Source organism: Carassius auratus, chromosome 2 (assembly GCF_003368295.1).
Source record: "Carassius auratus strain Wakin chromosome 2, ASM336829v1, whole genome shotgun sequence".
Classification (NCBI taxonomy): Eukaryota; Metazoa; Chordata; class Actinopteri; order Cypriniformes; family Cyprinidae; genus Carassius; species Carassius auratus.
In genome coordinates, this window is record NC_039244.1 from 18,615,015 (window position 1) to 18,629,710 (window position 14,696).

The 14,696-nt window shown below is 34.7% G+C and overlaps 3 gene segments (V, D, J or C); all 3 read left to right on the plus strand.

Moving 5' to 3' along the window:
* The first annotated feature begins 3,066 nt into the window (after positions 1–3,066).
* Positions 3,067–3,678, plus strand: LOC113040828 (T cell receptor alpha variable 18-like). The segment is given in 2 exon segments: positions 3,067–3,156; positions 3,365–3,678. Coding segments are annotated over 2 exon segments (354 nt in total).
* Positions 3,679–7,481: 3,803 nt separating this feature from the next.
* LOC113110907 (T cell receptor alpha variable 3-like) lies at positions 7,482–8,223 on the plus strand. The segment is given in 2 exon segments: positions 7,482–7,619; positions 7,753–8,223. Coding segments are annotated over 2 exon segments (354 nt in total).
* Positions 8,224–9,410: 1,187 nt separating this feature from the next.
* On the plus strand, positions 9,411–10,146 carry LOC113040844 (T cell receptor alpha variable 9-2-like). The segment is given in 3 exon segments: positions 9,411–9,479; positions 9,551–9,934; positions 10,121–10,146. Coding segments are annotated over 3 exon segments (471 nt in total).
* Positions 10,147–14,696: the final 4,550 nt, after the last annotated feature.

Consider the following 14,696-nt stretch of genomic DNA (forward strand, 5'->3'; position numbering starts at 1 on the left):
TTATTATTTATTTTTTATAATACTTCTTTATCAAAAGTGACAGTAAAGACATTTATAATATAACAATAGACTTCTATGTCAAATAACTGCTGTTTCTTGAGCGCCAAATCAGCTTATTACTGTAGAATAATGTCTGAAGCATCATGAAGCCTGGAGCTTTCATTGTAATTTTGATCATTCTATTATACTGTAATTCTAAAGGAAAATTCATTTTTGTAGGTGTATTTGCTGACGGCATTGTGCCAAAAGAAGTGGGTACAAAAATAAAACCAGGAGAGATATACAGTGTCCTCCATAAGTATTGGAACAATAAAGACAAAATAGCTTTCTCTGCTGTGGAGTCAAGACATTAGCAAATATGATTAAAGGATGAATATGCGACAAAACTACAGAATGTCACATTTTATTATTAGGACTTTCGACACTACATGTTTAACCAAATAAAAAGAACAGCACTTTTAGAGTTCATCCCACTATTTTATGTGAGCAAGAATTGGAACAGTTAAATTTAAGGCAGATATAAAAGATTAAAAGCTAATATTTAGTTGCAGATCCCTTGCATGCTATTAGAGCAGTGAGTCTGCAATCCATAGACATCACCAGACTCTTGCTCTTATGCTGTGAAATGCTTTTCCGCAGCCTTTAATGCATCCAGTTACAACTGTTGCTTGTTTTGGGGAGTTTCTGTCTTTAGTTTCCTCTTCAGCTAGTGGAATGGCAGGCTGGAGGATTTAGATCTGGAGATTGATTTGGGCAAACTAAGACTTTACATTTCCTTGCCCTGATAAAGTCCTTGACTGAACTGGCAGGGTGTTTTGGGTCATTGTCCTGATCCAATATGAAGTGCTTTCTAATGAGTTTGGTGGTATTTTCTTGAATGTGGGTAGCAAAGCTGATTTTGTACCCTTCCAAATTAATTCTGCTACTGCCATCATACAATTAAGTCATCATTAAAATGAAGAAGTCCTGTTCTAGAGACAGCCATGCATGCCCATGCCATGACACCAGCTCCACCAAGCTTTACAGATGAGCTTGTATGCTTAGGATCATTTGCAGTTCCCTTTTTTCTCCACAGTTTTGCTTTCCAATCACTTACTGTAGATAAAGGTTAATCTTTGTCTCATCAGTCCATCAACTCAGTTCCAAAACTCTGGCTCACATTTGTAAAGAATCTTGACTTTCTATTTTTGGTGCTGAACAGAGGTTTGCATCTTGTTGTGTAGCTTCTGTAATTCTTTGTCAAATTATCCTTTGGACTGTAGATTGACAGAGCATCACCCCAGCTTTCTGGAGGTTGTTGGTGATTTTACAGACATTTAGGGTTCATTTTCACAGTTTTTTATAATTTGTCTGTCATCAACTACTGTTTTTTTTCTCAGCCGACCAGGTTTTTATTGGTTGCTATCTTGAAAAACAAGTTTATGATTTCAAAAGTAGTCTGATTGATTCCTAGCTGGTGAATTTAGCTCTTTCAAGAGAAAAAATGTTATTGTAACTAATAGGTTAAACAATGTATCTTACAGTATTGTTTTAGCTTGAAGTATAGAGCATTGATCAATCAAACTAAACCAAACATGAAAAAAATCATTCCACTGGTTTCTGGTTTTGTGATGAATAATTTTAAGAGGCGGAGCATAACATAGGCCTGTAGGACACAGAGTCATTCAGTGAATGGCATCACAGATGACTGAGGCGAGCAGCAGCCTGTTCATCATGTTCACATGTGTGCTTATACTGCTGTCTTTAACTCAAGGTAAAATCTTACATACTGTATCACTCATTACATTACACCATTCTCATTTTAAATATGCCCAACAATCCTTATATATATTTTTTTGTTGGTTTGTTTTGTTGTAGTAAACAGAGCTAAATATGTCATCACCCCATCACCCCATACAGCATTTGCCACTGAGACTGAGAGTGTGAAACTCTCTTGTAACTACACTGGTTCTGTTGACAGTCTTCACTGGTATCTGCAACATGCAGGTTCACCACCACAGTTCCTCATTCTGGATTACTATGGAACAATTACTCGTGCGAATCCTGGAATATCCATCAGTCACAGAAAAGAAGAGAATAGTGTGGATCTGATCATCTCCTCAACTGCTGTATCAGACTCTGCTCTCTACTACTGTGCCCTGCGGTCCACAGTCACAGGAAACACTCTAAACACCATACAAGAACCTGAAACACTATTAAATTGTAAACAGTATTGACTCCAGGGGCGCTGCTAGGAATTTTGGGCCCCATGACAAAAAATCAAACAGGGCCCCCTCTGCACAGCTGTTGTCACCACATCTCTAGGACCTAACTGTCCTACCAAAAGCTTTACATAACTCTAATCAAAGACTTGCAACTGTCTTGCTGCTTGTAGTTCAATACTAGTACTAGCACAATATTATGTCTCTCCACCAGGCATATGAAGGCATATATTCAGAATATTTAATTGTGCTCTGAAACTGCAATTTCTTTCTGAATTACTCTGAGCTTTGTATACAAAATACAGATCCATTCATCACTGTTAAAAATTAAATTATTTTACAAGATTAATTGCTAGTGTTGGAAAATAACACTATTCTGATGCAAACTATTATGAATTTCATAATCTTCTTAAAACGTAATGTAATATAGTGTACAATTGGGACAATTCTCAAAGGTTTTCTTAATTCCTATCCACCGAGCAGTATAGTTGGAGCAATTTTGCACATTTAACTTTTTGAATGCACTAGTTCTGAGATACATGTATATGTTCATTATCTGCCACTAGGGGGTGAAGTTACAGCAAAAACAATACATGCAGTGAATTATTTAAATTCAGAATTCTAATGGTATTTTCTTAAAATAAACGGCAAAATAATCAAAGATATCAAACAGAGAGAGTGAGCAACTCTGAGCTTTATATAATAGCTCAAGTACAAAAGAGCAAAATAAAATCCTATTAACTGACAGTTTCTAGTGGAAAGATAGAAAGTGGTCTAAATATCCAAAACCACACCCACATTTATAGACTATTAGCTGCACAAATGACTCCCCATTACATTGAAGCATTTACTTCCAACTTCAAATCATTAAGCATATATTAACACGCCTAATTTATTATAAATACATTTCTTACCATGGAGAGATGTGTTCTACTGCTTCTTATAACAGTACCAGGTAAAGTGCATTTCATTAGACTTGAACAGACTGAGGATTCAAAGTTTTAATTGTGTACATATTAATTTAATTGATATTATTAATTGAATCTGATATTCTATATTTCATTGCATAATAAATGTTATAATTCATAGCACTGTTACTTTATCAACAGAGAGAACAGGGGTTAAATTAAACTTTTAATAAAGAATAATTCATTCTCTTGCAGGTATATTTGCTGATAACATTCAACCAAAGGACAAGGACAATATAATCAGTAAAGAAGGAGAGTCTGTGACACTGAGCTGCACATATGATGCAAGCAGTAACAATATTATGCTTTACTGGTACAGACAGTATCCCAAAACACAACCTCAGTATTTACTGTGGAAAGGTGCTCGATCATGGAGCAACAGTGAGGATATACCAGACCGCCGGTTTCAGTCAATTATATCTGAATCATCCACTGAACTCACTATTGCCAGAGTAACTTTGTCAGATTCAGCTCTCTATTATTGTGCTCTAAGAGTTGGAGCCCAGTGATACAAAATGCCTGAGAGGCTTTACAAAAACTCACACCCAAACTAATTGCTTTGAACTGTATTTGATCAACTGAAAATCAAACCACAAAGTCTCTGAATAACAGAATATGGCAACACCTGCCAAAACTTAACTGAGATAAATGAAATTAAGGATTAAAGTTTACTTCATGAATTATTACCACCCTTCATGCTGTGATCATCAGTGTTCATGCTGATGATTTATAAATTAAAAACAGCTCATTCATTTGACTTTACCAGACAATTAATATTTTACCTCAACGGTCCAAACTAAGGTGTTGTTTGAAGAAGGAGAAAATTGTATAAGTATATATGAATCTCATTACATTCATATATTTACCTTTCAATTGAAACTCATTAAGCATTTATTTATTGGCTTATTTTATTAGCAAATTTTGACCAAGGAAAGATGTGTTATACTTGTTATTACAATTTCAGGTAAAGTGCATTTCAAATATCAGCAATAGACTAAAATATATGGTGGAATCAAAGTGTTGATTATGTACATATTCAATTCATTGATTATAAATTATAATTCTGACATCATATATTGTTTTTCATGTTGTTAATTCATTGCACAGTATATGTAACAACAGAAAGGAGAGGGGTTTTAATTAAACTTTTCTAGCTGGAAAACATGCAACATCTTACTTAAGTACACTGTCCTGCAGATAAACTAAAACTTCTTGAAAATGATGATTTTTATTTTGTTTTAATTTGTTCTCTAACAAAAGTATATTCTATCACAAACTGTCAGGATTTTATAATTTTTGTTTGCTGTTCTATTATTTCATATGAATATTTATTTCTTTAAATATTGATTTAATTTTGAATATTGCAATCTGCAGGTGTCAGTTTTTGGAATGTCATCACACCAGTGTAAACTGAGGTGTTTGGGACAGAGGAAACAGAAATAATACTGTACAAATACACATCATATCCCTGATTAGTACAATGAACATTTGAGAAATGACACTACTTGTAAAATAACAAGTGCAAGCAGATCCATTAGGCATCCATCCATCATAATAATTGTTAATTTCTGTGTTTTACAAGAAGGTTATGTCAAAAGGCGGAGCTTAACACAGGCTTGTGAAACAGATTAGTTCAGTGATAGTCAGCATCACAGATCACTATTGCAAGCAACAACTACCATCGTGTTCACTTGTGCACTTATACTGCTCACTTGAACTCAATGTAAAATCGTAAATGCATCATTACATAACAATATCTAATTTTAAGCATGCTTAAATAAGTTTTGAATGATTGAGGCAACACTTGCTGCTAAAACTGTATTAGTGTAGGAAGAGTCTTATTCAAAATGAAGTATAGTGCTTTTTTTATTAAACTTATAAACTGACTGACCAAATGGTTGTTGCACAGATTTGCATTTAAAGTTCAAGTGGATCTGTTTTCCCATAAGCTTTACCTCATGTATTACCTGAAACAGTACTTCTCAGCTGTGTGTTCATGTTCACTCCAGTCCTGTAGCTCAGTCTGTGTTTTTTATGCTGATTTAAGTATAATTTTAAATGATAGTAGTTTGCTTGAGACATTATCTGTTTGACAAGGAAATAATTAAAATTCTGGTTGAAGAACAGCTTGTGCTGAACTAGAACATATTTCTGGTTAAAATCAACATGTTGCTCTGCTTAACTGGTTTGTTCTGCTCTCTTACATGCATTGCATTTATTTGTCTTTTCTATTACTTTGTCTAGTTGACATGAATAAGTGTGGAGTCTAAATGAACCACACCCACACTATGGTTTCACAATAGGCCACTACTATCATACATTTACCTTTAAACTTCAGTTCATATAGCAAGCTACGCAGTAAACCTTCCCAACATGGAGAGATGGTTTCTACTGATTCTCATAACAGCACCAGGTATAAAACATTTAATCTGAGCAGATTCAAATATTTTTATATATTAAAATGTTTGGCCATTTTTATTGGTACTCTACTACAAAAACAAAGTCACATTTGTTGAAGAAATTCTTTGCTAGTGTAATTTTTATTTATACATGTGATGCTTTTTTGGATGTGTAGAGAAGCCAGCTGACCTGTTCAATCTGTCCAATTCTCCTGCAGGTATTTTATCTGACAGTATTCAACCGAAGGAAACTACTATTTACAGAACTGAAGAAGAGCGTGTAACGCTGGGCTGTTCATATGATACTAGCAGCAATTATGTCTATCTCTACTGGTACAGAAAGTATCCTAACAGAGAACCAGAATATTTACTGTATAAAGGTGCCCGATCATATAGCAATGAGAATATACCAGATAGGTTTCAGTCCATTACATCCCAAACATCCACTGAACTCACTATTAAGAGTGTAACTCTGTCAGATTCAGCTCTCTATTCTTGTGCTCTAAGAGTAGAGGCCCAGTGATATAAAATGCCTAAGAAGCTTTACAAAAACTCACATGTAGTTTTTGCTTTAAAAAAATAAAGATCAAATAAGAATTAAACCATAGTTATATCTTGTACAAACCACAATGCTCCTTTCATTACACCTGCTGGAAGAAAAGAACTGTGCTTAGGAGGAAACTGTAAAAGAAGATTACATTCCCGATAATTGTTTTGTCATGCATTTTTTTGTTTTTTTGAAGGAATAGTTTAAACAAGAATGAAAATTTGCTGAAAATTTACTTGACTAATGCTATCCAGATGATTTTGGATTAGCATTAGTTATGCTAACCAGATGAGTTTGTTTCTTCATTGGAACAGATTTGGTGAAACTGTGCATTACATCGTTTGCTCACCAGTGGATCTGCATTGAATTGCTGCCATCAGAATGAGAGTCCAAACAGCTGATAAAACCATCACAATAATGCACAAGTCATTTTGTCCTGTTTGTCAATTAATGTCATATGAGGCTAAAAGCTGTGTGTTTGTAATAAACCATTTAAATGCTGTGTAATTAATCTAAATTAATCTTTAATGACATGAGGGTGACTACATTTTCAGCAAATTTAAAATTTTAGGTGGACTATTACATTAATCCTTTCATAAGCAGTTATACGCTTATGGATACTGCATGGATTTTTGCTCTTGCATGTGGCACTCTTGTGAATGACATCCTCCAGTCCAAAATGAGATGTTCCGTCCAGAAATTATTAAAATATTAAAGACTCCCTTGAGGGATGTCATAAGCTTTAACTCATGTATTAGTCTACCTGAAACAAACATTAATTTAAACAGCTTAACAACTGTAACAGTATTTCTCATCTGTGTATTATTCATGTTCACTCCAGTCAATACTGTAGCTCAGTTTATGGTTTTTAATGCTGTTTTAAGTGTAACTTTAAGGGTTGGAGATTGTTTGAGACATCATCTGTTTGAAAAGGAAAGAATGCACATTTTTGTTCAAGAACAGATTGTGCTGAATTAAAACTTAATTTTGGTTATAATCAACATGTTGCTCTGCTTAACTGGCTTGTTTTGTTCTGTTATATTTAAGTATTCCATTTACTTGTCTTTTCTATTGCTTTGTCTACTTGAGATTATTAAGTGTGGAGCTTTTACATAATATTAGTTTTTTTGTCCACATAGAAGAACTTGCCGTTTTTTTACTTCCATAATGCTAATGGTGCTTTTCCTTACACATATAAAGATGGCAGGGTAACCAAAGATAAATGCACAAAGAGACAGCAACTCTGAGCTCTATATGACAGATTATGAGCAAACAATCTAGAGGAAATTAAACTAACTGACAGTTTCTCAGTTTCTAATGTAAAACAACAGGAAATATCAGAAACCACACCCACATTTACAGACATTATAGCTGCACAAATGACTCTCCATTCATACATTTACCTTTCAACCTATAACCATTAATGCATATTTACAGACCTAGTTTATTGGTAAATTTCTCACAATGGAGAGATGTGTTCTACTAATTCTTATAACAGTATCAGGTAAAGTGCACTTTAAATATTAGCACTACACTAAAATAGATATAAACATATTTAATTCTTAGATGTTGAACTAAAATGCTTGAAATCACATGTGATAAAGGAGTTTTATAAAACATAATTAATTATTTTGCAGGTGTGTTTGCTGACAGCATTGAACCAAAAGACAAGGATAATATAAACAGTAAAGAAGGAGAGTCTGTGACACTGAGCTGCACATATGATACAAGCGGCACTTATGCTATGCTTTTCTGGTACAGACAGTATCCAAACAGAGAACCTCAATATTTACTGCGTAAAGGTGCTCGATCATGGAGCTACAGTGAGGATATACCAGACCGCCGGTTTCAGTCAGTTACTTCTGTATCATCCACTGAATTTACTATGGACAGTGTAACTCTGTCAGATTCAGCTCTCTATTATTGTGCTCTAAGAGTTGGAGCCCAGTGATACAAAATACCTGAGAGGCTTTACAAAAACTCACAAACAAAATAAATGCTTTGAATCATATCTGATAAAGTGAAAAACAAACCACAGTTGTACTTTACATGAGCCACAAAACCTGTGAATAAAAGGTTATGGTAACACCTGCTTTAACTTAACAGATAAATAAAAATTAAGCATGAAAAGTTTCATTCAACAATTATTACTCTGAAAAAGTGACTGCTTTGTTCATGCTAATGATTCAATAACTCATTTATTTACCGTATTTTCCGGAGTATAAGTTCCACTTTTTTTCATAGTTTGGCTGGTCCTGCGACTTATAGTCAGGTGCGACTTATTTATCAAAATGAATTTGACATGAACCAAGAGAAATGAACTAAGACAAATGAACCAAGAGAAAACATTACCGTCTCCAGCCACCAGATGGCACTCTAATGCTGCTCAGTGCTCCTGTAGTCTACCACTGAAAACAGAGGGCCCTCTCGCAGCTGTAGACGGTAATGTTTTCTCTTGGTTTTTGGTTCTAAATAAATGCGACTTATAGTCCAGTGCGACTTATATATGTTTTTTCCCTCATCGTGACGTATTTTTGGACTGATGTGACTTATACTCAGGTGCGACTTATAGTCCGAAAAATACGGTAGTTGATTCTGTCTGTCAGTGTGAGTCAGATTATTTGAATATGAAGACTATCTTTAGGGGGAGGTGCATTAGCAGGAGACCTGCTGTGCTACAGTAGAGAGTGAATCAATGTTACATCAATAAAGGTCTGTCCTGCAGATGTCCTGTCCTGTTTTTCAGTCTGTTCACTAACATGTAAAAATATTCTATGCCAAAGTGTCAGATTTAATTTTCTTGCTTGCTGTTCTGCTGTGGCATGTGAAATTTTCATTTAAATGATTTCAACTTGAATTCTGTCTTCCTATTTGCAGGTGTCAGTTTTGGGAATGTCATCACAACAGTCCAAACTGAAGTGTTTTGGACAGAAGGACACAATAAAACTCCTTTAACTGCTCCTCAGCAGTTAGTATTGCCCATATCCCGGTTCAGCTCCTGAATACTTTTTAGTCATTTTTCATACTACAGAGAGTTAAACAAAAGTCTGAAATTGTAGATCAAGATCCTTGATTCTCTGGAAAACTTAAAAAAAAAAAAAGAAAGAAAAAAAAACTGTGCAAAAGCACATCATACAGGTAATTGAAAATTAGAGAAAAATTACATTACTTTGAAAGATAACAAGTGCAAGCAGATTTAGGCATCAATCCATCATATATGTTAATGTCAAAAGTCAAAAGGTGGAGCTAAACACAGGTTGTGAAACAGATTAGTTCAGTGTTAGTCAGCATCACAGATCACTGATGCAAGCAGGAACTACCATCATGTTCACTTGTGTGCTTTTACTCCTGACTTTTACTCAAGGTAAAATCTTACAAGTATCATTATATCAACATATCTCATTTTAAATATGCTTAAATAAGCTGTTGTTGTAGGTAACAGAGCTAAAGATGTCATCACCCCATACAGTGATGCAGCATTTGCCACTGAGACTGAGAGTGTGAAACTCTCTTGTAACTACACTGGTTCTGTTGAGAGTCTTCACTGGTATCTGCAACATGCAGGTTCACCACCACAGTTCCTCATTCTGGATTACTTTGGAACAACTACTCGTGCGAATCCTGGAATATCCATCAGTCACAGAAAAGAAGAGAATAGTGTGGATCTGATCATCTCCTCTGCTGCTGTATCAGACTCTGCTCTCTACTACTGTGCCCTGCAGCCCACAGTCACAGGAAACACTCTACACTTCATACAAGAACCTGACTGGCTTTATAATGAGATTACAATAACAGCAAGTAGTATCCACACAGATGAAGGTACTTTTATTTTGATGATACATTAAAATTAATAATTAATTATACATTTTCTGGCTGGTTATATTATGCTGGTTACATGTATTGATTTAACTCTCATTATTGAAAAGTAATATTTTCAGATGTTTCATCATGTTTTGAAAACTTCAATAACTAAAGTAAACATTTATCATCCTTTATATTTTTCAGGTTCACCAATGTTTTATCCTTGTTAGACTCCTGAATGTTGTCAATGGGAGAACAAATGTTTCTCACACTACCACTGGGGGGTGCTGTTTACATGCAAATGTTTCTGAGAGGACACCTACTGTAACTGTATCTGAAATGAATTCCCATATGCAAGGAACAACAGAAGATGGCCCTTTTTCTGGAATTATGTGTAATTTGGTGAAACTATTCTTAAAGGGGTCCTTTTATTCTTTTTCCCTTTTCAACTTTAGTTTTCCTGCAATGTTGTTGTTTGAGCATAAAAATATCTGCAAAGTTGCAAAGCTCAAAGTCCACTTCAAAAGGAGATAATCACAACAGTAATCACTTTTCAAAAAGTACAACAAATGACTCGTTTGGACTACAACGCATATTTTCTGGGATTTGTGATATCACAAATACTGACGAATGGGATGAAGGGTCCCGTTTGAGCTGCACTAGAGAAGGCAACGAGTGTTATCACTTTGTCAGAGACACGTTAGCTTTCCCAAAACAGACAAACTTAGAGTGGTTGCAATCATCCACTAATATCTTATAAATATTATAAACCCATATTATAAATGCCTAATATAATCAATATAGATATCAATCAAAATAAAATTTGTCACTAGACTGCAAATATAATACAAACTGCATTTTCAAATATTAAATATAGTAGTCTCTTGTTTGTTTAGCTTTAAACTATCTTTATAGTAACATAATGAATACAATGAACATAAAAACAACTAATGTAGGAAGAGACTTATTCATCAAGAAATATAGTTATTGTTAAGATACTGATACACTGACTGAAGGCACAATCTTATCATCTCTGCTTTTAATAAGACAAAACAGAGAAGGTGGTCTAAATAATCCACACCCACACTGAAGCTACAAATAGACTACTGCATACAGTACAAACACCATATATTTACATTTTAACTTCAGTTTACAAAGACAGTAAACCTTCCCAACATGGAGAGATGCTTTCTACTGATTATTATAATCTGAGCAAACTCAGTGTATATTAAACTCAGTGTATATTAAAATGTTTTAAGCCATGCTTATATTTTTTACTCTATTATTACTATCTACTAACCACAAACACACTAGTGTAAAACCTGTTGGAAAAAAAGAGCTGTGCTAAAGAGGAACCTGTAGACCTGTTGTCCTTTAATGGAAAACCCTCCAACAAAAGAGCCTCTGAAAATAAAGTTTTCCATGTTAAATTTACTATTTGCCATAGTGTGAATAAGCGTATCTTACAATTAAAATGAGTTTCATATTTTTTTAAAGAATAGTTTACTCAAAAATTAAAAACTGCTGAAAATGTGCTCACCCTTACGCTATCCATTATGAGTTTGTTTCTTCATTGGAACAGATTTGGTGAAATTTAGCATTACATTGTTTTCTCACCTGTGGATCTCCAGTGAATGGGTGCCATCAGAACGAGAGTCCAAACAGCTGATAAAAAATCACGATAATCCATGCAAGTAATCCATGCAACTCCAGTTTATCAATGTCATATAAGGCCAAAAGCTGTGCATTTCTAATAGCCAGATGTATCATTAAAATGTTTTAACTTCAAACTGTTGCTTCAATCTAAAATATGACTGCAGTAAAAAAAAAAATCTTGTCTGAATCAGGAGAGAAATATGGACACTTGTTAGCACTGTTTACAAGCAAAAACAGTCCAAAACATTGAATATTATGTATTATGGACTCATATTTTGTCCAGAAGTGTTAGTTCACCTGAAAATGAAAATGATGTCATTAATGACTCACCCTCATGTCATTCCAAACCCGTAAGACCTCCGTTTATCTTCAGAACACAGTTTAAGATTTTAGATTTATTCAGAGAGGTTTCTGTTCCTCCATTCAAAACATATGGACGGTATACTGTCCATGTCCAGAAGGGTAATAAAAACATTAATCTTTTCTTCCGGGTCTGTGAGCGTGTTCACTGCAGTGTAGTGATGTCCGGTTCACAAACGAATCATTAGATTTAACTTGAAGCAGTTCACCAAATCGAACTGAATTCTTTGAAATGGTTTGCGTCTCCAATACGCATTATTCCACAAATGACTTAAGCTGTTAACTTTTTTAATGTGACTGACACTCCCTCTGAGTTCAAACAAACCAATATCCCGGAGTAATGCATGCACTCAAACAGTACACTGACTGAACTGCTGTGAAGAGAGAACTCAAGATGAACCAGATAACGAACAAACGATTGACGACCCATTGAAAGTGACATGATGTGTAGCCAGGTACGGTGTCCCATACTCTGAATACATTCACTCCATTCATACATTCATTCACACCCCCCTAATTCCTGCTGGTACTGAGAATACAACCTGCGTGTGAACCATTAGGCAGCAACTGCTCTTTTGGTACTAAAGTAAAACGTCTGACCTGTGTATTCTTATTTAAAATATTGAAGGCTTCAAATGGGGATTCATCAATTATGGATTGCAGCTTTATGGGGAGTTAATCTGAGACCTCTTCCTTAGCTTGACAAAGAATGAAAGATTAGTAGACAGTTGGTGCTAAATACTTAATTGTGCAAAATGATTACTCCCTATTCCCGTGCTTTGCTTTGTTGTCTTGAGTGTATTCCAGATTGAATATACTGACTAATAATAATTGTTATTATTATTATTATTATTTAATATACCAACGAAAGTGTTATGTTTCAGTACATTGTAACATGAAAACTGCATGAATTTTGACTCTTGCTGTTGTCAGTTTATATTACATTTACATTACATTATTCATTTAGCTCACGCTTTTATCCAAATTGCTATATATGTTAGAGGTCGCGCACCTCTGGAACAACTATAGGGGTTAAGGGTCTTGCTCAGGGACACATTGGTATCTTACAGTGGATTCGAACCTGGGTCACACCAAAGGCATGTGTCTTATCCACTACGCCATCAACATCCCCAGTTTTCCAAATGTCATCAATCCAGTCAAAAATTAAATGTTCAATCCTGAAGGAGCAAATATAACTCTGTCTTGTACATTCTCTTCAGCATATACTCTACAGTGGTATCGCCAATATCCTTCTAAATATCCTTTAGTCATTGTATAATCTACCGGGAAAGTTTCCCAAAGGTCAGAAATTGTGGCTCGAGATTCTCGACTCTTGTGCCCACAGTGACCAGAAAATAAACAACACTGTACAAAGAGTAAGACAGATCACACACTGCATCACTGTCAAGCACTTAATTTAACATTCAGTTTATAGTTTTAAGAGGAGGAGTTTGCTTGAGACATCATCTGTTGACAAGGAAAGAACAGAAAGTTTAGTTGAAGAACATCTTGTGCTGAACTAAAACTTCATTCTGGTTATGATCAACATGTTGCTCTGCTTAACTGGTTTGATTTGTTCTCTTATATGTAAGTATTCCATTTATTTGTCTTTTTTTTATAATTTTGCTGAGATTAATAAATGTAGAATTTGTGTTAGTTCATTTTTATGTATGTTACATTTCTATAAATTGACTATTTGACTTTTGATTTTGAAGGTGGCAGTTCTGCGAATGTTATCACACCAGTTCAGACTGAGGTTTTTAAGAAAGAGAGAGAAAATGTTACTCTGTCCTGTAGCTACTCCTCAGCATCTACACTGCATTGGTATCGCCAATATCCCGGATCAGCTCCTGAATTTCTTTTGATAATACTACACGCTACAGGAAAAGTTTTACAAAAGTCAGAAATTGTGGATAGAGATCCTCGCTTCTATGGGAAAGTGAATGAAGAGAAAACCCATGTGATTCTGGAGATCTCCTCTGCTAAACTGACAGATGCTGCTCTGTATTACTGTGCTCTGACGCCCACAGTGACAGGAAACACAACACCACCATATGAAAACCCTCCTAACAGTGATACTATAGGTGAATGTACTGTACCATACATGTCATGTCTTCTGAATATATGAAATTATATATATACACTGTATATATAAGCCAAAAACAAAAACTTGAAAAACTATTCTAAATTTGCATTGACACCATGATACATGTCATCTATTTAAAAAATGTAATTGTGCTCTGATTAGGAATTACTCTCAGTTTTGCATTCATAATACTGATGTACAATACTGATTAAAATGTATTGTTTATATTGCATTCATGATTGTTTGAATGAAATGTTTGGACAAGTTCACTTTAAAATTGCTGGTGATGGAAAATCACTTTATGCATGCTTTTCATTTATAGTCTTCTTAAAAGTAATTTAAGTCAGTAGTGTTAAGTAGTGTTAAGAAATAACAAAATATTTTGGGAAAATATTTCTGCAATTTCTGCAACAAAAATTATCTTAAAATGTATCATAATTCATTGTTTAATTGGACCTTTTTTGCAAAATGATGGTCTCTAAATGCATCAGTTTTATGATAAATGTACTGTATTTGTTTGTCATCTGCCACTAGGGGGTGATGTTACAACAAAAAAATCTTAAAAATTATTTTTCGTAAGGTTGTGTCAGTTTGGGGAATGTCATCACACCAGTCCAAACTGAGGTGCTTGGGACAGAGGGGCACAATATACTGTAACTCTGTCCTGTAGCTACTAGT